Source organism: Cryptomeria japonica, chromosome 11, assembly GCF_030272615.1.
Source record: "Cryptomeria japonica chromosome 11, Sugi_1.0, whole genome shotgun sequence".
Lineage (NCBI taxonomy): Eukaryota > Viridiplantae > Streptophyta > Pinopsida > Cupressales > Cupressaceae > Cryptomeria > Cryptomeria japonica.
In genome coordinates, this window is record NC_081415.1 from 47,829,709 (window position 1) to 47,854,317 (window position 24,609).

Consider the following 24,609-nt stretch of genomic DNA (forward strand, 5'->3'; position numbering starts at 1 on the left):
AATTTTGTATGTATTTGTACTTTCTCTAAATCGATTATACTCATCCAAAATGTTCAAAAAAAACTTTACATTAATATTAATCATAAAAAATATTCCAGTTTATTTTTCTCTATAGAACAATTACTAAATTGATTAGATTATAAACCTATTCAATTTAAAAGGAAAAACATTTTAAATTTTTTTAAGGAATAATTATAAGAAAAATAAACATACATGTTCATCTGCAATCACTCTACCACTAAACAATATATTTTCGTAGTCACTATCTGGGACTGAACAGCTTAATATTTTAACGCTCATATTCTATAAGAAAATAAATAATACCCGACATATTTTTTCAATCTCTGCATTATGCTCAGTGATGCAGGAATCTAAGGTCAACGAAACGTGGTCTTATCACAAGGTGGTAACTTGTAACAGCTCTTAAATAGAGACAGATGCCAACAACGTCTGGAATATCATAGAGGGAACTGTGATATGTAATATTTGCTTGGAAGTTGGCTTCTATGGTCCCTTAGAAAAAAGTAGCAGTATAAGAAGCTATAAAGTACTATACAACTGTAGTTTTAGCATAGTTTAGGACAATGGCACATCGTTTATCAACAGATGACATAGAGTCATTCAGAGAGGAATTGGCTGAAGTGGGAAGGAGCATGAGACTGATAAGTAGTAATCGTCTGAGCTTCAGAAGCAAGAGGCACAGTAGCATCTTCAGTCAAGCATCCTCTTCCCGATTCAATGAAGGAGAAGATGCTATAGATGATGAGGAGGCCCTACATTGGGCGGCCATAGAAAGACTTCCAACCTATGATAAAATCAGAGCATCTATCCTCAAGGACTATGATGAGGATGGCATAGTCACAAACAGGCATATTGTGGATGTCAGGCATCTCAAGCCTCTGCAGAGGCATCTGCTTATTGAGAAATTGATCAAGGACATAGAGAAAGACAATGAAAAATTACTTAAGAAGCTCAGAAAACGAATAGACAAGTAAGTAGCTTGATTTCTTTCCAGTGGGATAGCTTTAGTAAGAGCTTATCTTTCATCTGAATTTGCAATTGTTTGGAAAAACAATATTGTCATTTGAGCAGCCTTATAGCTAATTTTATTTTTCACATAATTGCAAACTTATGTGAAAAATAAGCCGCTAATAACTGACATAACAAAAGAAGACTATACCAGCCCAAAATTTTAGCATGGTACTATCCAACTTTGGCTGGACAAATCTTTCATATGGCTCAGAGACATATTTTAGCTTAGACTTGTGAAAGTCATTCCTTGTATGTTGGATGCACAAACACTTTATATTGGGTTACATGTCTGATTTAAAACAAAATTACAATTTTTTAATCAAATGTACGCATTACAATCTTCTTTGAAGTTCTGCGGCACAGTGTCATGTTGTCCAAAGCTATCTTCTAGATCTGGAATGCTTAAAATGAAAAAAACAAGTTATCATGTTTTATCTTCATGTTTAGCAGAGTGGGCATAGAGATGCCAACAGTGGAAGTCAGATACCAAAACTTGACCGTTGATGCAAATTGCCTCATTGGTAGTAGAGCCCTTCCAACACTTTGGAACGTTGTCAGAAATAGTTTTGAGGTATGAAACCGCTCAGATCAGTTGTTTTTTCATTTAAGAACTTTATACTGTTAATAGTTTTCTGAAGAGGGATTGACCATGAAGCTCTAATCAAACAGCTTGGAGGTTATTTTAAACAAAGTATTGTTGAGTAGTGGAGTTTATAATTGTTTAATGATTGCTAGGAATACTAATGTTGGGTATATCTGTTTGAATTTAGGTTATCCTGGACAGTGTGCATCTTTCGCCATCGGAGAAAGTAAAATTTACTATTCTAAAAGATGTCAGTGGTGTACTCAAGCCTTCACGGTAAGTAATATCTCTGTAAAATGTCCAAGATATGTTAGACACGTAGAGGATCTATGTCTTCTTTAATAGGAAAATATTACGCTCGCCAGTGAGGCATGGTAACAAATTGAATCTGGCAGGGAAAGATTGATTGTTATGAGTAGTTAGGAAGATGTAGGAATGAGAGACTATTATAAGTGGTCAGACAGATGTAGGAAATCATGTCAGAAAGAGAGAATGAGGACTCTGCAAGAGAAGCTAGAGAAAACAGAAATGAAAAAGGGAAGCCCTGGTATTGGGCAGAGGAGAGTGAAGGAAATTTATGGGTCATTAGCTGTAGAAAACTTGGTTGCATAGAAAATTCAGGATGGAAGCTGATAGAAAGACAGAGTAGGTAATAAAGAATTGGAGACACATATCTTATCTTGATCATAATTAAGTTTAATAGATAAAAATAATGGAACATACCATAGATATTGTACCCCCAAAAATGTAAAGTATCTAACAAATAGATGAGAAATTTTAGCACAGAGCAAATGTGATTCATTTGCAAGACAAAATCAGAGCATGAATAGCAAAATACATGGTTTTGCTTTCAACATATACTTACAAATTTGGAGATGCAGTAAAAGAAATGCAGCTATGACCCATTGGAAATAGTGAGAGAAAAAACACCTCATGTACCTTAATCGAAGGAAGAGCAAGCAATTAATACATGATTCTACTAATATTCTGAAATCACTAAGAACATAGAACTGGTGCAGCTAACATTTCAAATCAAGAAGTAAAGGATGAGCCAAAAAAATACTGTCTTTGTTGAAGGCCTAATGGCTAGGTTGTAGAGCATGCAAATATGAAATTCAAATAATGAGCCTTAGGTCAACCAAGAAAAAAAGTGTTAAAGACTGCCAAAATAAGATATAAAGGATGTAATAAGTGACAGTATCGTTTCAATATGAAAGCAGCTTTGCAAAGAAATGTACACCTTATAATAGAAGCTAATAAGGACAGTGATTATTTTTAAGATCATGATGGTAGTGCACCTTATTATGGTGGATTTATGGTGTCATATAGAGAACTAAAGGCTATAGATACTTACAGTATCATAGCTCAGAGAGACCAAAATATCAATCCCAACACAAATTGAGAGATAAAATGGACTATTGTGTTTTTTGAAGATGCAAATGCTCCAGTAAAAGCTTCTCATTGGAAGACCACAAAATAGGTAGTTTTAAAATTTCCATACCCTTATAATCGAAGATTGGAATGCTTTTAGTTCAGTGTATTTTGAAGGTAATCAATGATTTTTCTTGATGAACCTAAATGGTGACAAGGATAAGCAAGAATACTAAGACATTATGTGACAAAAAAGTAGTCCATGTTAGAGTGATTAACGGGATGAAACCAAAAGAATCACAAAAGTATAATAGTAGAAAATACAAAGACAAGTTGTGTAGTTTGAATGTTGAGACACCTAGAAACGCATACCACATGTACATGCTTCCCAGCTCTTTCAGCCACAGAAATGGCCAAAAATGTCCGGCAGTTTCAAGCAGAAAAAACATCATGTCCACAATGTTTTATGGATTATTTTGTACAGGAAACATTACCTGGAACGCAATGGGGTATAAATTATTGATTGCATTTCTGATAAAAGGGTTGAAAACCGAGGACATAAAATATAATAGTAAATAACAAGCAATTTCCAATCTTGATCTTGCATTCCAAATTATGGATGCACATTGTGAACCATAATATATGCAAAATAGTGTCCAAGATGTTGTTAATTCCAATTCTTCTCCTTTTCTCTTTCTACATCTTTAGGTTGACTCTTAAAATTCAGATGAATATTTTCATTTTTATGTAACCTTTTTAACTTTTTAGTAATAATTTTTTTATGTTACTTCTTCGTCTCTTGCAAAGACAGTTTATATTACATCAACAATTCTTGCTTGCATAAGATACTGTTAGTCAATTTCTAACACTTGACTTGTTTCAAATCTGATGCAGGTTTACCCTTCTGTTAGGTCCACCAGGGTGTGGAAAAACAACCTTGCTCCAGGCTCTTTCAGGGAAATTGGACCCAAAATTGAAGGTTATTATTATTATGAAATTCCTATGCTTTAGGCTTAAAGGCTCGGTTAAGTACTAACCAAAATATACTTAGTATATTTATCGGCTACATTTGTGGAGTTGCTGACTCCAAATTAAATTCAAAGATTTTCACCCATCTTGCAATGCATATTGCGACAGATGAAAGGCCATATCTCATACAATGGATTCAAATTTAATGAATTTGTCCCTCGAAAGACATCTGCTTACATCAGCCAATATGATTTGCATATTCCAGAAATGACAGTTAGAGAGACATTTGATTTCTCAGCTCGTTGCCAAGGAGTGGGTAGCAGGCATGGTATAAATCGTCTTCATTTGAATTTCATTTCTCTAGTTATTTCAAATGTTAATGGTTGTGCTTAGGACGAACATCACTAAGCTAAGATGACCAGAGGACTGAAGGTTTGTCAGTTTTTGTTCTAAATGTAGAACTCCTCTTGGAACTCGGAAAAAGAGAAAAAGAAGCGGGGATACTTCCTGAAGCGGATATAGACACATATATGAAAGTGAGAGGCCACTAACACTGATTTTATTTTCAATGTTTAAAGAAGCTAGAGTGAGATTGCAAAATTTAATTTTCTGCAAATTCAATTATCAAAACGATCTCTTTCTGTTTCAGGCAGTTTCAATTGAGGGGCTGGCAGGAAATCTTCAAACAGATTATATTTTGAAGGTGAGGATGTTGTTTCTTTTATTAATGTCTCATGTTGGGAAGATACTATTTAATGTTATTTTCTATGGATCAGCTAGGATTCCAAGACCTTCCATGTGTATCCTGGGGTGGTCTACCACTAAGCTACCAGTCCTTTTTGTGACCAGGGCTTTTTGCTAGGCTCCTTATTATAGGTTCACATGCACTTCCATTTCTCCAACATTTAAGAGTTCAAAACTCAGAAAAGAAAAAGCATTTTATTTGGTCTGATATAGATATTTAATATTATATGATAATGACATGTTCCTTTAAGCCATAGGAGTATTCTTTGAAATGGTATCTATTCTAGTCCAGTTCCGATGTTTTACAACCTGTATTTCCTTTTTTAGATCCTTGGTTTGGATATTTGTTCAGACATCAAGATTGGTAATGCCATGGTACGAGGGATTTCAGGAGGGCAGAGGAAAAGGGTAACAACTGGTAATAGATGCGATTATGCCTCTCAATTAGTCTTTTGAAACTCATTTCATAGTTTGTTAGTGTCTCAAATCCATTGTCATCCATCACATGTCTAGGGGAAATGATTGTATCTCCAATGAAAACTCTCTTCATGGATGATATATCAAGTGGCTTGGATAGTTCCACTACATTTCAGATTGTGAAGTGCCTTCAACATTTTGCTCACATTATGAAGGCAACTATATTGATATCACTCCTCCAACCAGCACCTGAGACATTTAGTCTCTTTGATGATATCATCTTAATGTCAGAAGGGCAGATAGTGTACCATGGGCCCCGCGATCATGCACTAGAGTTCTTTGAAAACTGTGGCTTCAAGTGCCCTGAACGCAAGGACACTGCAGATTTTCTCCAGGAGGTAAATATGTATCCATCTGCACACTATTTTCATGATTTTGGCATCGTACCAGTTATCTAAATATATTTGTATGAAACTGCAGGTTACCTCTCGAAAGGATCAAGAACAGTATTGGTACAACAGGGAAAAGCCATATGTATACTTTACAGTAGGGCAGTTTTCTCAGAGATTCAAACAATTCCATGTTGGACAAGCGCTGTCAAAAGAACTGTTGAAACCTTATGATAAGTCCAAAAGCCACAAGGATGCTCTGTCTTTCAGCAAATATTCACATACGAAATGGGAATTGTTCAAGATATGTTTTGACCGAGAATGGCTACTTATGAAGCGAAACTCATTTATTTATATATTCAAGGCAGCACAAGTAGGTTCTCTTCTCTTGATCTACTAGCTTATAGCCAAGGTAGCCACTTTCGAACAGAGTGTTTTATGCCTTAGACATCTATGATTCTATTGTATATCAAGAGAGTCATTCACAATATTTCAAAATTTCAAAATAGAGTCGAAATTTCAGACCCCATATTTCATTCTGCTGCACTGCCATAACATTTCAATTATTTATTTATCATGATTTAAGAGAGTAGATTTTATATTTTTTAACACCTACTTTTAGGTTGTTTTAAAATAAATAACATTCTATAGTTTTATAAATCTTACTGTTTAAACATGCTTTTAAATGGTAGGTTAAAATATGTGGGAAAAAATAGTGGATGTGATGAAATCCATTGTAATTGGTAAGCTTGCACAGAGCCTGGATGAACGGCTAATTCATTTCTGAATCAATCTTCCATTGCAGCTTCTTGTTATAGCATTTATCGCAATGACAGTCTTCCTTCGGACAAACATGAAAGTTGACTTGGAGCATGGAAATTATTATCTAGGAGCTCTTTTTTTCTCACTCATATTTCTGATGTTTAATGGTTTCGCGGAGCTAACCATGACACTGGTTCGGCTTCCTATATTTTACAAACAAAGGGATCTTTTCTTCTTTCCAGCATGGGCTTACACTCTTCCAGGATTTGTTTTGAAGATTCCACTCGCATTGATGGAGTCATTTATTTGGACCTCAACTACTTACTATGTGATTGGTTACTCCCCAGAAGCTAGCAGGTCTGTATGAATGTATTTCCTTATCCCTGTCTTGCTCTGTATCATGCCGACTTGTCATGAAAATTAAAATTAAACTAAAATCTATGTTAACCCTCAATGCTGATCTCTCTCTGGACAGATAGATGAACACATGAATACGGCTTGAATGCCTGTAGAATGACAAGGGAATCTTGTTTTTAAACTGTCGTAATTTGAAAAAGCAACTGTCTAAGATGGAGAGAGTATTAAAAATTATTAAACAGACTGACAAAAATCCTATAGAACAATAAATGAGTTACAATTAATCACAAAAAAACATTTAGAAAATATTTCTTATATTGTATACACAGTTTCAAGTTTGGGCACTGTTGTAAATATAGTAGTGGGCATACTCTCTTATTTTGTAATAGAAAAAACTTAGGTTCATTTAGATGTGTCTATTTTGAATCCAATATTATAAGTTCATCAATTGTTTGTGCCCTGGCAGCCACTCCTGTTGCTTGGGAATTTAGAGGGTTCTCCCTCAATGTTTCCACTTTTTATTCTATTATAGAAAAAAAAATCAGTTTAATTACAGTCCTTTCAACCCAGTTGACATCAAGATGAGGGACTTTTCAACTACTGGCTCTAATGATAAAAGAAAATGCATACGTGATCATGAGTGCAAACTAAATACAATTTGTCTCTAATCTTGAGAAGCATTTCACATTAACATTCTTATTACTAAATGCATAAGCGGTGCTTTTGAGTAAACTGAATTAGAGCTCCATCTTCCTCTCTTCCTCTCATATTTTTGCTTTTGAGTAAACCGAATTAGAGCTCCATCTTCCTCTCTCCCTCTCAACCTCTCTCTACCTCTCCCTCTCACTGCCCCCTCTCTCACTATATCTGTTCTCCCCTCCCCCTCTCTTACTCTCTCTTCCATGCTCCACTCTCTCTTCCTCTCCTCACTCCCCTTTTCCCTCTCTACTTCTCTCTTCCTTTCCTCCCTCTCCCTCTCCCATCCCTCCCCCATCCAACTCTCTCCCTCCCCACCTCTCCCTCCCTTTCCTACTTGCTCCCTCTCTCTCTTGCTACCGCTCTCTGCCTCGAAACCCCACTCCCTTTGTGTGAGTGTGGGTGTGCATGCAGATTCCGCGCCTTCAATCTCCTTTACCATCTGTTTATGCAACTGTATCAGATAATCGTGCAAATATACCATGCGCCAAGGCTCAACTTCTTTGCTCCAATAAAAGAGTTGATAGCTAGTGCCATCTGCTATTGTTTGATGAGAGTTCCAAGGTGGAACAGTTTTTCGAGGCAGAAAAGTAGGCCAGCCATGGGGCAAAGGCTTGCTACAGGAATTAATGCACCAAGAGTCATATCCCCTGTTAAGAAGAGTAGCCGGAAACTCCTGTTTCCCTCCCTGGATGTGCATATCCTTGTATCTGACACGGATACATATCCAATACAGCCCGGATACACGTCAGATATTATACTCAGCATACTCGAAAAACCTTGATTTTTATCCATGCCGAAGACTATGTGATTATTTTTTCAAAATTTGACATAAAGTTTCTTAAATTTAATTTATAAAAACTTCATTGATGCAATTTTTGAAAAAAAAAAAAATCAATTTATAATTATTTATGTAGCAATTATGTGTCTATATTGCTTTTGAAGTAATGAAAATCTCCTCTAATAACTTGAAAATTGTGTTAAATGTATGTATATGTGTTTTTTATGAATGTTATATCTAGTCGTATCCATATTAGGAGTCTTAAAAAATGACTGTATCCATATCCGATACCATATCCGTATTTGTATCTGTATCCATGTCCATGCAACTTTGCTGTTAAGTATTGGATATCCTTATATTTTGACCCAACAATAGTTAGAGATATTACAAAAGAATAACCATGCAACACAATGTTGTAATAACATCTTTGCTGAAATAAGATAGCCAAGAAAAAAACACAACTTGCACTTCAAGAAACGTCCTATGAATAAGCTTATTAGCAAAGCACCTCAACAGGAAACCCTGGTTGACCTGAACATCCAACAAGCCTGACCACATCATGGTTCAAGGTCGAAAGTCCCATATATATGGTCCTTTGGAACCCAACTGTGGGAAGGAGACATTAAGTACATAGCTTTACCACTGTAAACAAACATGTCTATAAAGAACTTCTCACAAGAAGGAAAAAAAGAGAATAGCAGGAAAAATAAAACTTAGCACACTAATCTTTTTTTTAACTTTTCTCTTAAAGCTAGACATCAACCTCCTAACACTAAGTAATCATCTTCTTAATTATCCTGTATCAGAGAGACATTCTGGGCACTTACAGATAGGATACCTCTTGGGACTGGTGGCAATAGCTTTATACCACTACAAGTATGCTACAAAATTTCTTCATAAATAAATGATATTTTTTATATAGAATTAGAGAATGAATGGCTGGATGTCTTAAAAAACACTCAAGTATGTTAAATTGCTTGAAGGGCAGCATGATTGTGTGAGTGTTAGAATTACTTCTGTTTAATTATGTCACTAAGTCGATATCAATTCAATATGTACAAATGTTAGCTAGCTACCATATATTCTCTAAAAACAACTTCTATGCTTTAATTTTCCAAATACCCATAATATAGTGTTTTTCCCTTTTTATTTTTTAGTTTATATTTTCTCATATCTATATCATATCACTGTATGAAATCCTTATGCAATTGTGCATGATGTGAAGGGGAGTATGTATTTATTGTGTTTCATTCATTTTGTTTGTTTTTTCACTTTTTCTTTTGCCATGGAAACGAAAGAGAATTATACCATACCTAACAAGAACTTTCCTTGTAAATGTAATTCCACACGGTAGTTTGCAAAGCACATTATTTGTTGATTTATTGTAGCTGTTGGTCCCTTCTTACCTTAGGTTTTTTCGTCAATTTCTTGTATTCTTTGCTCTGCATCAAATGGCAAGCTCGTTGTTTCGTGCAATTGCTGGATTATGTCGAACCGTAGCCATTGCTAACACTGGAGGTGCATTTACAATATTGAGTGTCTTGACTGTTGGTGGATTCCTAATTCCAAGACGTAAGTCCACTGCTTATTCTGTGTAAATTATTTGAGTGTTCATGAAAAGGACTTATTCGATGTTCAAAAGACCAGATCATTCCAGGTTACGAAGATTGACAATTATTTCTATGCAATCATATAAGACAAATACCTCAATCAGAAGATGTTTGTGTTGCAGCTTCTATTCCAAAATGGTGCCGATGGGCATACTGGATTTCCCCTTTCTCCTATGCAGAGACTGCAATTACAGTCAATGAATTTCTTGCTCCACGTTGGGAAAAGGTACACTACATATAAGAAATGTTGGCATTTAATATATCAATTTTCTTATTGTTTCCATTTGATTTCATTTTCAAGCCTTTCCCTTCTCTAAGCTGTGATTAACTGTTTGCAATGACTATTCCAACCGTTTACCTAATTGATATTTAGTACAAATTTGGTTTCACAAACCAGAAAGTCAGACACCTTTTCTTTTGATGGAATCATGATTTTGAAATAGAAGATGGTTGAATCTCTTATTTCCATGATTATCATGTGATTCAACATATGTGTGTCAATTCTTTACATAACCAGTGACCTATAATCAGTATTCACTCCATGCATACACTTCTAATAGCATACAAAATGCAAAACCCAACATATTTGAGAAAATGTTTTATTGCATATGTAGAACTCTAAATGATCCACATGGTAGTTTGAGAGAACATTTTTAAAAATACTGAAAAGCTAGCTGATCACCTTGTCAAGGCATAATTCCTTCACTGTTGATCGAATTCAAAAACCACTTCATGTGCTCTTCGACCACCAAAAATGTTTTGATGGACTGCAGAATTACAAAATACAGAAACATAAACAATTATTTCAAATTATAGGAGAATTGATTCTTTTTCTATTTGTAGACTTTTCATTTCCTATTAAAGTAGCTATAAAGTAATTATCATCCAAATGTACAAAGCAGCTGGTCCATGGTGAGACATTTCTCCACGGGGTTTGCTATCATTGTACATATTGTTCCTATTCCCTTTCTGTATGATTTGTACCAATTTCAATAATGTTATGACACATTATATTTAGCAATTTAGTTTGTTGTCTGTTGGAAGTATGGATCAGCAGTACGGATAAAACCCTTATGGGAGATATGTGGGTGCTCAATTTCAAAATCCACATGGAGGACAAAATCCTGCTGTTCGACAAAATATCCCTCAAAATCCAAACCCTCAACCACAGCAGAATTTGCAACCAAATCCTTAGAATGTTCAGGAACAGCAAAATGTGCCTATAAATCCAAATGCCTAGGGAAATCCTGTAGTAGAGAATTTTCAATGCAGAAGGCCTATGCAATTGGAATTGGATTTTACTAGAATACCTAGATATTCCAATGTCATAAACAATGACATAAGGACTGCACTGACAAAATTCTCTGGCAACAATGCTTTGTCCAGAGAGGACCGCTTTAAAGCATTCTTGAACATGATAGATGATTTTGAAGTAGAAGCAATGGATGTGGTCATGAAATTGTTCATGCAGTCTCTCTCAAATGAGGCCAAAGACTGGTACAGAAATCTCCCTAATGCAAGCATTACTTCATAGGAAGAATTTAAAAGGATGTTCAGAGATCAGTATGGAGATGAGACTGAAATGACAATTGATTATTCAATATTTACAAAAAGAGACGAAATCTCTTTAAATAGAGATTACAAGAGGATCTTTTCATAACGGAAATCGTTGAGAATAGAAACACAAAAGACAAAAAGGAAACTTCCTAAAACTAACTAAAGATAAAAGAAATAAAAGGAAGTTTCTAAATACTAACTAAATGATTAAGATGACCATTATCAGTATTATATTATTATTTTAATACCCTCCTTTAATAGTCATCCTACTAGCTACACTCTGCAAGAACCTACTGAGACTCTTCCTAGTTTACCACAACCCTTCTAACATGATGTTGGGTAGCAATGCTATCCCTCAAAAACTTCGCAAGTCTAAAAGAACATGATTTTGTCAAAAATCATCAAAAAAAGCAACATTTATGATTCTATAGAAAACCATCGAAAATATTTGTAGAAGAACACCGTTCGCCCTAGAAATCTTAGGTGCAATCCAAAAACAAGCTACAAGAAACCACGATTTTGTGGAAAAAATTTCAAATCCTTGATGCAATGATGAAATCACACGATTTTTAATAAAAAAATTGTCAAAAACCTTTTTTTTTTCATCAAAAAAAGGATAAAACCTCATGACCATGACTTTTAGGAAAAAATCATGCAAAACCCTCCCTAATTTTTATGCAAAAAATTAAACAAAACCCTTCCATGATTTTTTATGGAAAAAAAATCAGAAAACCCAAAAAACAGTAACAACCTTTATGAGTTTTTGTGGAAAGAAATAAAAAACCCTCTAGCATAGAAAGAACCCCAAAAAAGAAAGACAGCCAAAAACCCTTCAAAAAGCACCTTCAAAAATCTTCAATATAACCCTCAATTTTTTTTTTGGGAAAAAAATCAATCAAAAAACCCTTTTGAAAATTTCTCATGAAAAATTCACAAAAAAACCAAGGTCTATTTAAAAATTGTCAAAACTTCTGAAAGTTTTTTCAGGGAAAAACACCACCATAATTTTTCATAAAAAATCGTCAAAAATATTCAAGAAATAAAATCCACATAACCACGTATTTTTTTAAAAATCCGACAAAAGATCTTTCCCCACTCTGATTCCATGAAATGATAATTGATTATTCAATGTTTATAAAAGAAGAAAAAAGCTCCTTAAATAGAGATTACAAGAGGATCTTTCTATAACAAAAATGATCGAAAATAGAAACATGAAAAACAGAAAGGAAACTTCCACATAAAAGAAAGTTTCTAAATACCAACTAAATGACTAAGATGACCATTATAACAATATTGCAATATTATCTAATAGAGACTAACCTTGGATTTGCTATAAATGAATTTACTAGCATTGTCAAAGGAATTAAAGAATTTGAATCAAATTTTAATGTTAGACTTAATAGGGTTTTTAATAAAATCCCTTCATATATCATGCCCAATGCATCTATGTGCTTAGTGATCTATTGCAATGCCTATGATGCAAAGATGGTCTATGAATTGAGGGATAGGAATCCTCAATCTCTAAGAGATGCTTTCAAAACTGCATTGCATTTAGAAAACAACAAGAAAGCACCAAGCAAGGTAAATAAAAGGGATAATGTCAAGATTTTCTAGAACCATAGGGGACATCAATCCAAATCTCCTACACCAAAGAATAAGCTTGACAAGGTAATGAGTTCTCTAAAAGACCTAAGCTAGAAGGTAGCTAGAAATGAGAAGGGCTTGTCCCATGACAAACACAGTTACCAAAGCCAAAGAGAATGCCAAAGCTATTTGATTGAAGTCTTACAACACAAACTACCATTCTAGTAAACTAATGCACAATAATCAAAGGGGTTCATCAAATAAAGAAACCCTCGATCCTATCAAGAAGCTTGGATTAAACATTAAAGAGGATAACCCATGATGTGTAGCATGTCAGTTACCCCAATCACCTATGCAGTGCATGGTAGCACAATCCCTTGAGGATTTTGTTGTGCCATGTGGCGAATGCAATGACACTCATTATGTTGAGGATCATGGCATTAATAAGCTTTCAACAAGATTGCATTCTACGAATGGAGACTACAAAGTCAAATGTTCATGATTCGAGGTATAAAAGTAGTAATTAACATCAGGAGGTTTTCTTGATGATGAAAGTGAAGAACAAAATGTATCTATGCATAACCTTGAATTATTTTGATCTGATATTAAGTTAAGGAGACCAACAGATGAGGTGCTTAGGTCTCTAATTGTTGTTGCAATAGCTTGGGTGAGGAGTAATTTTAACTTGGGTAAAACACAAAACACAGACCCAGGAACACCACACAATGTATTTATAAAAGAAACTCAGAGTGCTGCAAAGAATTCAAGCACTGCCAAGAATACGAAAGAAAAGAACAAGGCTGCTAAAAATCAAAAACCACAACTAGAAAATTTATATTGGTCAGGTTATAGATTAGAGCAGTTAGTTATTTTGATAATAGATGGAGGTTTTGGTCTATGAATGATATATTTCTATATAGGAAGTTTCAATTCATGTTGCAATATATGAATAACATGAGTTTATTGGCATTGTCTAATTCTCCAAAAATGAAAAGATCAAGGGTTTTTGAGCTCATCTCTACAACTTTTTGTAGTGGATGTTTTGTTTTCTACTTCTTTTCAAGGAAGAGATTAAATCCTTTGAGAAAAATAAGAAATTGTGTGGTATTTTAACAATCAAGAAGAAGAATTGTGTTAAATTCCTTTCGTAGGGTGCATTATTGTAAGGCATTAATGCTAGTAACCCACTAAACTAAGTTTAATTGCTGGAAGGAAACATTTACATGGCTTTAATTGACTCTATTACCTTAATAAGGCACTGGTTTGTGTTATCATTCACCCATTATCTAGAAGCAAAGCTTAAACTAATAAATCCTTTGAATATTTCATGTTTTCATATGTTATTTTAAATTATGTATGTTCTCAAAGCCAGTAATGAACAATATCCAAGAATTAAGCCAATTCTATGTAGATTTAACACTTTCTTGGTGCATTTTGTGAAAGCATCTTTGTTAGAACAATATACCAGATCATAGATTGTAAAAACAATTGATATTGTTGAATGGTTGCCACCTAGGTTTTGCACAACCTCAAGTGTAGAGGAGGGCAATTTCATGATTGTCTCCTGTTGGCCAATGATTTGAGGTCTCCAATAATAAGATATGGCTAAAATTTACAATAATTCATGTAATCAGTTGGAAACACCAACAACGTCCATGAAAGTACCATTTAGATTTTGATCATTGATATCATATCACTCTTTTCATATTTGTATATACTATTGAATCAGATGTGAAGAATGGGACCATTTGGATTATCTTCCTTGGTTGAAAATACTAGTGAAAAATTTTCTTGAGAATAATTTGGCAAATCAAAAGATGAAGGTTATTTCATTTTATAAATTGAGAAAAATAGGAAAAAAATCAGGTTAAGGTTGGGTGTAAGGAAATGTTAAATTAAAAAATACCACAAAAATGAAAAACCTAGAAACCCTAAATTATTTTACCAAATCTTTTTAAAATTATTTTCTACAAGTTTTTAGTGGGTCCTTGATCTAGTGATGAAGTTGAATGGTTCTTAATGAGTCCACTAGGGATCACGTCTTCCTCAGTGCAAGGCCCCAACATCATAAGGGATGAGGCTAGGATCATGTACTAAGCGAATTTGGTGGAATGGATATCCCTTGATCCTTGGCTATCAACCAAAGAGATCTCAGCCTAAAGGATTGTGCAAGTTCTTTGTGGATAATATCAAATCCTCTATCAAAAAAAAAATTAAAGAAAAAGACAATTTAATCATAGGTTGCAATTCATCTAGTCAAAATCTTGTTTAAGTGATTCTTTTCAAATTCTCAACATTTGTTCAAGAAAAACTCAGCATAGAGGGTAAAGAAAAAAAAATCACAATTTTTTAAAAAATAACTACTTCAAATAATTCATATAGAATTATGAAATAATAAATAAGAGATTCTTTCCAACTATTAATGAATTGGTTACCAATCAAAAAAAAAAACTATTAATGAATTGGTTGAGAAGAGGGAGAGTGTAGAACAATTATACTATCATCAACATGCACAAGTTTCTTACTAAATTTCAGCCTATCGGATTTAATCTTTGAATCATGAATTTAATAAAGATATTTGTGTCAATAATTATAAGCTAATAAACTATTGTTAGTGGGAGCACTCTTGCCACAGTTTTGTCAATACCATTACACCACGTGGAGATAAAAAAGAATTCATATTTTCACCATTTGAATTTGAAATGAGATTGATATATGAGTGAAAATACCACAAGGTAACCACAACCCTAACGCTCCACTAAGTATGGGTTGTACTAGCACCTCATCCACAAGGCCAAAGATTCATCTCTTCCTTGTGATCATAGTTTACAAACGCGTACTCAAAAAGTACTCAACAAGCCATAAATTTCAATCTTGGAGAGTAAGTGGCAATACTTGGCAACTTAAAAAACACTTAAATTTGAAAATTAAAAAAGACATTTGAAAAAAAAACATAAAGTTTATGCAAAACATAGCTACAAAAAGTATCAAATGAGTTTGGTGAGAGTCCTAGGGTAGTGCCCTCAATGGGGTCAAAGGGCGACACCCCTCATGAGGTACAATTAGCAATGCTCCTAGTACATCGCCCATGGCAATATAGGTGGGAATCAAGGGGTGGAGCTTTCACCATCAAGCGCAAATGAAGACCTTTAAAACCACACATGCCTTCAAAGTGCATACATTTTTTGTGGAGTTCAAAAGGCAAAAACAATGCTTATAAAACCAAAAAAATAGTCTTTGGAGTGTTTAACCCACTTTTTTCCATGGTTTTGACGTGTTGCTGGCATGGTGAGACAAATTGTTAGAATCACTAAGTTTTTGGTGTCTCAATGATTACTTATTAAAAGACCAACAATGATGCTTCCTTTAAGAATCTTACACGTGTAGGTGATACTAACATTTCTACTAATCCTCCTTTTTCTTCTAATACCCCATCGATAATTGATTGCATTCCTCTTATACCTATTGTTGATTTAGAGTTCAAAGTCACTTCTTTAAGAGATTTTAGTGATTCTTTTCATAAGGGTTTTTATAAGGATTATATATGTCTTCTAGATTTGCCTCATTGGAACACTTTCCTACCAAATATCTCTTATTCATTTGTAGAGTCCTACATTTTAGATTTACAATATGACACTATTGATGACATAACTTTTCTCTTGAAAAAATTCCTCTATCACATAAATTATTTCATTATAGTTTAGAGTCACTTATTTGAGGCCTTCTACAATGATTCTCTATAGTAGCCCGATTCTTCATGTCTACATGAACCACTTCACTGGGAGACCTATTTATTAGACATTTTATAACTATTTGTGGACTCTCACATTTTAAATCATGATAATGTACTATTAAGGATCTTCAACGCTTTAATAACAACTCTAATGGCATTGCATCTGCTTCTTTGGATGTATTTTCTTTACCTCTATATGATTACATGGGCGACAACATATAGTTTATAAATCCTATGATCCACCTATGTCATGTCATCCATGTCGAAACCTTATGTGAGAGTACTTGGTTCTTGGTTTAGTTCTCATATCAATATTAGGAGCCATTTTGTGTCTTATTTAGTACCTAATTTAGTTCATCAACACTTGGCATAATTTAACATCAACATTGTTGAGTATCATTTTGAGCCATCTTTGTACTCCTTTCTTTTGGGGTGTTTCTCTTTGTCTCTCTTTAGGGGACCACATTTGTGCATGGGTACTTACATGGCCCCATTTTTTGTTCTCTTTCTACATGAAAGGGAATTTTCTCTTTGGATGTAATTAGGGTATTGAACTCTCTTGTTCTCTCTCCTCCATTTCATTCTTACTTATTGTCATCTTCTATAGTTATGTTTGGGACTCTTGATTATAATATAGCACATTGGGCACTAGCATGGATATATGTGAGCATTTTTTGGAGCCCTTCTTCTTGTTCTTGCCCTTCACTCCATCTTTGGATTGGGAAGTTAGTAGACTTTATTTTTTGTGACCTATTTTTTATGCACCTAAGTTATGGTTAAGGGTGAGTGTTAGTGTAGAATTATATATTTTCATCTATTGAGATGATTTTTTTTTCCTACACTTTTATTGGTGAAAACATGTTAATCAAATAATTTTATAAAGTTACAAAATATTTCCAAACAACAATAGTTGTCACTAAAGATCGTGTAAAAATTGAAGGATATTTTCCACAAACCCACAACCTCTAGGAACCAAGAACAATCATGAAACAAATTTTAGCATAACATACAAAGGAAAAAACAAAACAAATAGGTCAAACCAAATCATTTTCAAGGAGTTGAAGAAATTACAAAGATTACAACAAGGGCATCCAATCTATGACCTTCCAAGTGAGATCAACATTAGAGGATTAGTTAGCCAAACAATCGGTAGTTCAACATTCCATTTTCTAGGTATAAATAAAGGGTATGTACTCAAAACTTTGCAAAAGACATATAATCTATTCAACATAAGAAATTAACATCTTAGAAGACTCTTGAGACTTCCCATTATTTCAAAGGAAGATCAAAATCATTGAATCCATCTCACAAATTATCTTCTTCCAACCCAATATGCAAGCTTTCTCAAGAGCCACAAGGAGAGCCCAAACCTTCTTTTGACTAAGCTTCCTTAGGTTGTATTAGTAAGTCATGAGTGTGAGGTGTAATTTGAAGTGTCTTCCAATTCTAATAGGAGACATACTTATTATATTTAGATCTTACTAATGTGCACTTCCTATTGGTCAATCTTGTCGCATCTTCTCTACCATCACTCCTATATGTACCCACTTACCTTCATTGCTTATGTGTGTGGTTGTGAGCTTTCATTATGCTATTTTTCTTATTGCATTTGTATGTCTCTCTAGATCTAGGAAACTGACTCTATTATAATATTTTGATTTCTTAATGATTTGTATCTATAGTTTTATTATATCTAATCCTTGCAATAGATTTTTGGTTAATATCTATCTTGCAAATTTTAAAATTTGTTGCATCACACTAGGGTTAAATTACTATAAACCTTGGATTTTGATTTTGATTTTTTTGTCAATAATGACAATTATAATTAATTTTAAATGAATATCATTTTTTTGGGAACACTTCTATAGATATATTATATTAATCATTAAAATTATAGGAACAAAATTTTAGAAGGTCTAAAATAAAAAATAATTGATTCTTATATTCATTAATCCTAAGACATGTGAGAATGAACTTAAAATTCTAAAATTCAAAGAATTTTAACATTCTCAATCTTTTATGCTAGTTATAATGAGCTAACTTGGTATGTACATTTATGTGACTGTTGTTATGTCTTAGTATTTAAAGACATTCAATGTGTCATTAATTCATAAAGTAATATAGACAAGTACATCAAGGAGAATCATTAGAACACATTTCAATTTTTAAAAGGATAATGAGTTAGATCCACGTCATTTGTAGATAGATCACCTACATGTTGGTGAATGTTGTCTTCAAATCTTCACTCCAAACTATAAAGCCAACCTATCTAATGGTTTTGACTATTCCCTAATGATATTTATAGACACTCTAATCTTACAATCTTACTAGACTCCAAAGATCAAGGCAAACAAGTTTTAGAAGTACGTAGTTCATCAATAAAAATAAGTTTGTCAATCCATCATAGATGAATTGAGACTGAACCATAGAACTTTTTGTGTAACATTTGCTTTTCAGATAGTCATTATGTCAAGATTACAAATTTTGTAGAAAACAAATTGATTATAGACATCATCACCATTCTTCCATAATCAAATTTAAATTTAAATACCTCTAACTTTCATAATTAATTTTTAAATATTTATTACAATTTGCAAATCCACCAAAACTAATATAATTTTTTTCATTACAAATATCCACTAGTAACATTTATATATCTAGTTCGATACTTTATCATTCTATGCAAGTGTTCGTGCTGAAAGAAATGATTCAGCCATTTTTATTATGCTTTTAGTGGGGATGATATGAATTTGTATGCATATTAACTTCCTTTCTCTGTTGGCAGTTGTCTTTTCAAAACACCAGCCTTGGTGTGCATATTCTGGAAAATCGTGCACTTTTTCATGAAGATAAATTTTATTGGATAGGCATTGGAAGTTTGATTGGATTTACACTATTATTCAACTTTGCATACACCATTGCTTTGACATATTTGAACCGTAAGTATGATCATGAAGAACTATCTTACCTTAAGACATTAGTTTTCTATCATGGAAGTAAAGGATGGTTGAGATTGATGATATCAGATTTTCAGATTTCATAATGTTGATTGTTATTATTTTTGAATTAAACGATTTAAATTTTGATAAAAAATTTCAGTAATATTTTTAATTACATTTTATGATCCTTGAAATAAAATCTGATACGCTCTGCTAAAAAACAGTATCAATCAACAATCCATTAGGATTTTCATGAGAAACAATATTACACTTAAATTTAATAACATTATTTTTTAAGCAGCAATTGTCCAGTCACAAACTGTAATTTCTCGAGAAGAGCTAGCTCAGATGCAAAATAGCCAAGCAGATGCCACCGATGATCTACATGATGGATCAGGCTCAGTGTCTAGCTCTGAAAACAAAATTACAGGTCAGATTTTTATCTTTTTGCATACAATTATTTCCTTTGAAGGCTTATCACACAACTATATGGTTGAGTTAAACACCATAAGTAATTACAAGGGGATGAATGCCTGAGACAAATAACTGATCTTCTACCTATTATATTGGATGTTAGCATTTAACTTAGCAAGCAGCTGACTTGATTTCTCTCGTCTTGTCCTTGGCAGCTGAAGTACACATGCAGCATACAGACAGGGCCTTTGATGAAAGCAAAAGATTCCATCAAGGCTCTGATTCTGCCAGATTTATAGATGCAAAACGTGGAATGATATTACCTTTCCAGCCTTTATCAATCGTCTTCAAAGATATCCAGTATTTTGTTGACATGCCTGTGGTAAGAATTTAGTTGAAACTCCCTGAAATCAGCACCTGCTTGGAATTGAATTGAGAGCCTTTCTTCAACTGATGAATACATTCGAACTACTATCTGTAGGAAATGAAACAAGAGGGAGTGACAGAGGAAAGGCTTCAACTACTGAGAGATGTGACAGGAGCTTTTAGGCCAGCAGTTTTGACAGCTTTAATGGGTGTCAGTGGAGCTGGAAAGACAACATTAATGGATGTTCTTGCAGGAAGAAAGACTGGAGGTTATATTGAGGGGGACATACGAATCTCAGGATTCCCGAAAGTGCAAGAAACATTTGCCCGAATATCAGGTTACTGTGAGCAGAATGACATCCACTCTCCACAAGTTACTGTTCATGAGTCACTGCTTTACTCAGCTTGGTTACGCCTTGCACCTGAAATAGATTCCGAGACCAAGAAGGTATAGTCCATGGTAGCAAACTAAGGTTGACCTCAAATATAAAAGAATACAGTAACTTAAAAAAATGATGATAAAATGTAAACCAGCAATTAGATTTTGATGTTCCATTTAAGAAATTTTTTTATTTTTATTTTTCAAATGAGTGGGGTCCTGCTGTGGACGTTCTAGATCTGCTGATGTATGGGACAAACCAAATGACTCTTCCTGCTATTGTTTTCTTCATCTGGTGGCCTTGTTTATGTTTTTATGCTCTGCTGATGTATGGGACAAACCAAATGACTCTTCCTGCTATTGTTTCTCCATCTAGTGGCCTTGTTTATGTTTTTATGCTCTGAGGTTTAGCTCCATATGAACTTTGAAGGTGTGGCTTTTTTATAAATGATAATTTGATACTTATTCAAATTAAATAGGTCACGCTGCTACAGTTTTCGGGTACCAAAACTCACAATCTTGGGAATGTTATAATGAGCAGAACTCATATTCATTTTGTCCTTGATCCAATGTAGTGTGCTTTGGTGAATCACTGACAATGCTTTTTATCTCTTACAGCATTTTGTGCAGGAAGTCATGCAGCTAGTTGAATTAGATGATTTGCAAGATGCTCTTGTAGGTGTTCCTGGCGTTACTGGTTTATCTACAGAACAGCGCAAAAGATTGACAATAGCAGTGGAGCTTGTCGCGAATCCTTCAATCATATTCATGGATGAGCCCACCTCCGGTTTAGATGCTCGGGCTGCTGCTATAGTAATGCGCGCAGTGCGGAATACAGTTGATACAGGTCGGACAGTAGTATGCACTATTCACCAGCCAAATACTGGCATTTTTGAATCATTTGATGAGGTAATTCTGTTATTTCCTATGCAGCTTCTATATGCATGTTGGGTGTTCTATCACTGAACTATAAGTTTTCTTTTATTACCCAAACTTTTGATAGGATGGGATGTTTAGGTCTAACTCATTTATCAAAAGATTTGACGAATTATTACTTCAAAAGGATGAAGATCAAAGAGATTTAATATGTTAATTCAAGATGGCAGATGAATCTCTATTTACTCTAACTTAGCCGAAAATTTAAACCATTGCAGTTGTTGTTAATGAAGCGAGGAGGTGAAATCATTTATGCTGGTGCATTAGGTCACCATTCAAAAAATGTCATAGATTACTTTGAGGTAGAAACCAACTCTAAATACCAAAAAGTTATACTTAAGTTTAAGCATCATTTGCTTTGTAGCTATAAGAGAGACTAAAATTTAAGGGAAGTTTTGAGTAATATTGGATTAATTGTCATTGAAGGCTATAGCAGGTGTTCCGAAGATCAGGGATAAGTATAATCCTGCAACATGGATGTTAGAGGTAACCTCTGTGGCTGTTGAGCAGCAACTTGGTATAGACTTCGCTCAGATCTACAGAGAATCAAGTCTTTGTAGGTAACTACCGAATAAACTCATCGCACCAGTGAATTTCTAATCGAATCGGCATCTTCCATCTCAGTCTGAATCTTTCAATCATTTTCAAATACTTATAGATGCCATTTGAATTTTGGATAGGGAAAATATTCAGCTAGTTCAGGAGTTAAGCACCCCTGTTTCTGATGCCAAGGACCTTTGTTTTTCAACTCAGTATGCACAGAACACTCGGAAGCAATTTACGAGCTGCCTATGGAAGCAGTTTTGGGCATATTGGCGAAGTCCTGGTTACAATTTGGTCCGCTTTTCTATCACTTTTGCCTCAGCATTGCTCTTTGGTACCATCTACTGGCAACAAGGGGCAAAAATGTAAGCCTATCTAACATAAATTTTGAATGAGAGATAGGTTTCTGGGAAAAAACTGAGTTTAGTGTTGCAGTCTAAACTCAGTTTTTCACGGAAGCATCTCACATATTCTCTGTTATGATTTGGGAATTTAATTATCCATCTGATGTACCATCTGTCGTTCTGTAATTCAAAATTGTGAGAGTAAAATTTCGATGTTGTATTAGCTGTTGGACTATAAATCCATACTTATTTAAGGTTCAAGAGTAAATTAAGTAGCATTTACATATATTGACATTTTACAACAGAGACACCGAAGGAGACTTGCTCAAGATGATGGGAGCCATGTATGCTGCAAATGTATATTTAGGAGTAACTAATTGCTCCTCTGTACAACCTGTTGTCGATGTAGAGCGCCAGGTTTTCTATAGAGAAAGGGCAGCTGGAATGTATTCTGGCAGTGTATATGCTTGGGCACAGGTAATTTGATTCAAATTCTTATTGACATCAATCCCAAAAGTATCTTATACTCTTCTGAGAATATTTTCTTTAAAAATAGATTAATTTTGAAGATCAATTCGAGACAAGTAATAGCTTACAACCATAAGAGTAGGTGTCAACTAGATACTCGGCAAAAACCCAATAGGATATTGTATGTTACATTGTTTTTAAAAAAACCAAAGAATTTTTCCAAGTGAATTTGAGTTTTGCTAAGTTCAACAGAATTTTTTAATACAGGACACTGCCAAGCTAAGTCATAGAGGCAGGTTTTAGTGTGTGCACTTACAATGATTTCACATCTTTGATTCTGGTTTATTGCAGGTAGTGGTAGAATTCCCATATGCCCTTTTACAAGCAATCATCTATGGGCTTATCACTTATTCAATGATGGGCTACCACTGGTCTGCAGATAAATTTTTCTGGTACATATTTGCATCTTTCTGCACTTTTCTCTACTTCACATACTACGGGATGCTGGCAGTCTCGATCAGTCCAAATGCTCAAGTTGCAGCCATTCTTGCATCTGCATTTTATTCTATCTTCAATCTTTTCGCAGGCTTCCTTATACCACAACCTGTGAGTGTGCCAAACCTCAAATACATTCTAAAGATAAATGATTTCAAACAGAAAGGAAGATTTATTAACAGGTGCCAGAGCTAAATGATGTACATAAATGCACAATGCTCTAGACACTATTTTCTAGACTTACTAGTGGCAGAAGACTAGAAAACTGTCTATTGCTTTAGTCCAGGCATATTGCATCATAGAAATTCCATAGAATTGGCAATTACATATAGTAGATATTACTGAATATTGAAATTGTACGGCATGCATTGTCTTACCAAATTCTGTAGGTGATGTTCTTATTGGCAATCTACTAATGATAAAATTATGGGCAAAATGACTGCAGCAAATTCCTGGCTGGTGGGTATGGTACTACTGGATTTGCCCAACTTCCTGGACCCTGAATTGTCTCATTACTTCCCAGTATGGAGATATGACAAAGCAGATAAGAATCAATGACAACTCTCAACAATCAATCAAAGGCTTCGTAAAAGATTATTTTGGATTTCACCACGATATGCTGGGTGTTGTGGCTGCAGTTTTGGTGATCTTCCCTGTATTTTTTGCAACTTTGTTTGCCATTAGCCTTACCAAAACCAATTTTCAGAAGAGATGATGCCAATACTTGAAAAAAGCAACAGCCATTTAGAGAATTTTTTATTCCAGATAAATTTAATATTCTGTCCTATCTCATCCTACCACCTATGTACTAGGACACATTATTATTTGCTTCAGGATAACCTTGGTAATTTGTATATCATGCTTTTTACTGGGTTTAAAACCCAATCATGATGGTTAGAAACAAGTTCGTTCTAATGAATGGCATATATCAACAACAAAACCTAAACCGTATTGTGTACTAATTTACTTTGGTTACCTTTCGTTGTCTGTTGTGATGGTTGTTTTTGAATCCATGAAACTACTTCTGGTCACATATTGACATTAACATATTACTTTCGTTCTGTGTGTATCAATAGCAACAAGTATCTTAAAATTTCTTAGTGAAAGAAGTAATCTTCTAAAGGATCCATTTAAAATAAT

The 24,609-nt window shown here is 34.2% G+C and overlaps 1 protein-coding gene across 1 annotated transcript; it reads left to right on the forward strand.

Moving 5' to 3' along the window:
* The first annotated feature begins 507 nt into the window (after positions 1-507).
* Positions 508-24,397, forward strand: LOC131076778 (ABC transporter G family member 35). The gene is made up of 24 exons (XM_058014097.2): positions 508-991; positions 1,483-1,603; positions 1,803-1,891; positions 3,881-3,965; positions 4,124-4,283; positions 4,415-4,491; positions 4,605-4,658; positions 5,027-5,117; positions 5,213-5,514; positions 5,597-5,878; positions 6,311-6,624; positions 9,513-9,673; positions 9,834-9,937; positions 19,371-19,524; positions 19,826-19,862; positions 20,182-20,320; positions 20,420-20,752; positions 21,302-21,592; positions 21,838-21,921; positions 22,046-22,179; positions 22,300-22,527; positions 22,812-22,983; positions 23,326-23,580; positions 23,915-24,397. The coding sequence occupies exons 1-24, from the start codon at positions 585-587 to the stop codon at positions 24,182-24,184; spliced, it is 4,344 nt and encodes a 1,447-aa protein (XP_057870080.2). The 5' UTR covers positions 508-584; the 3' UTR covers positions 24,185-24,397.
* Positions 24,398-24,609: the final 212 nt, after the last annotated feature.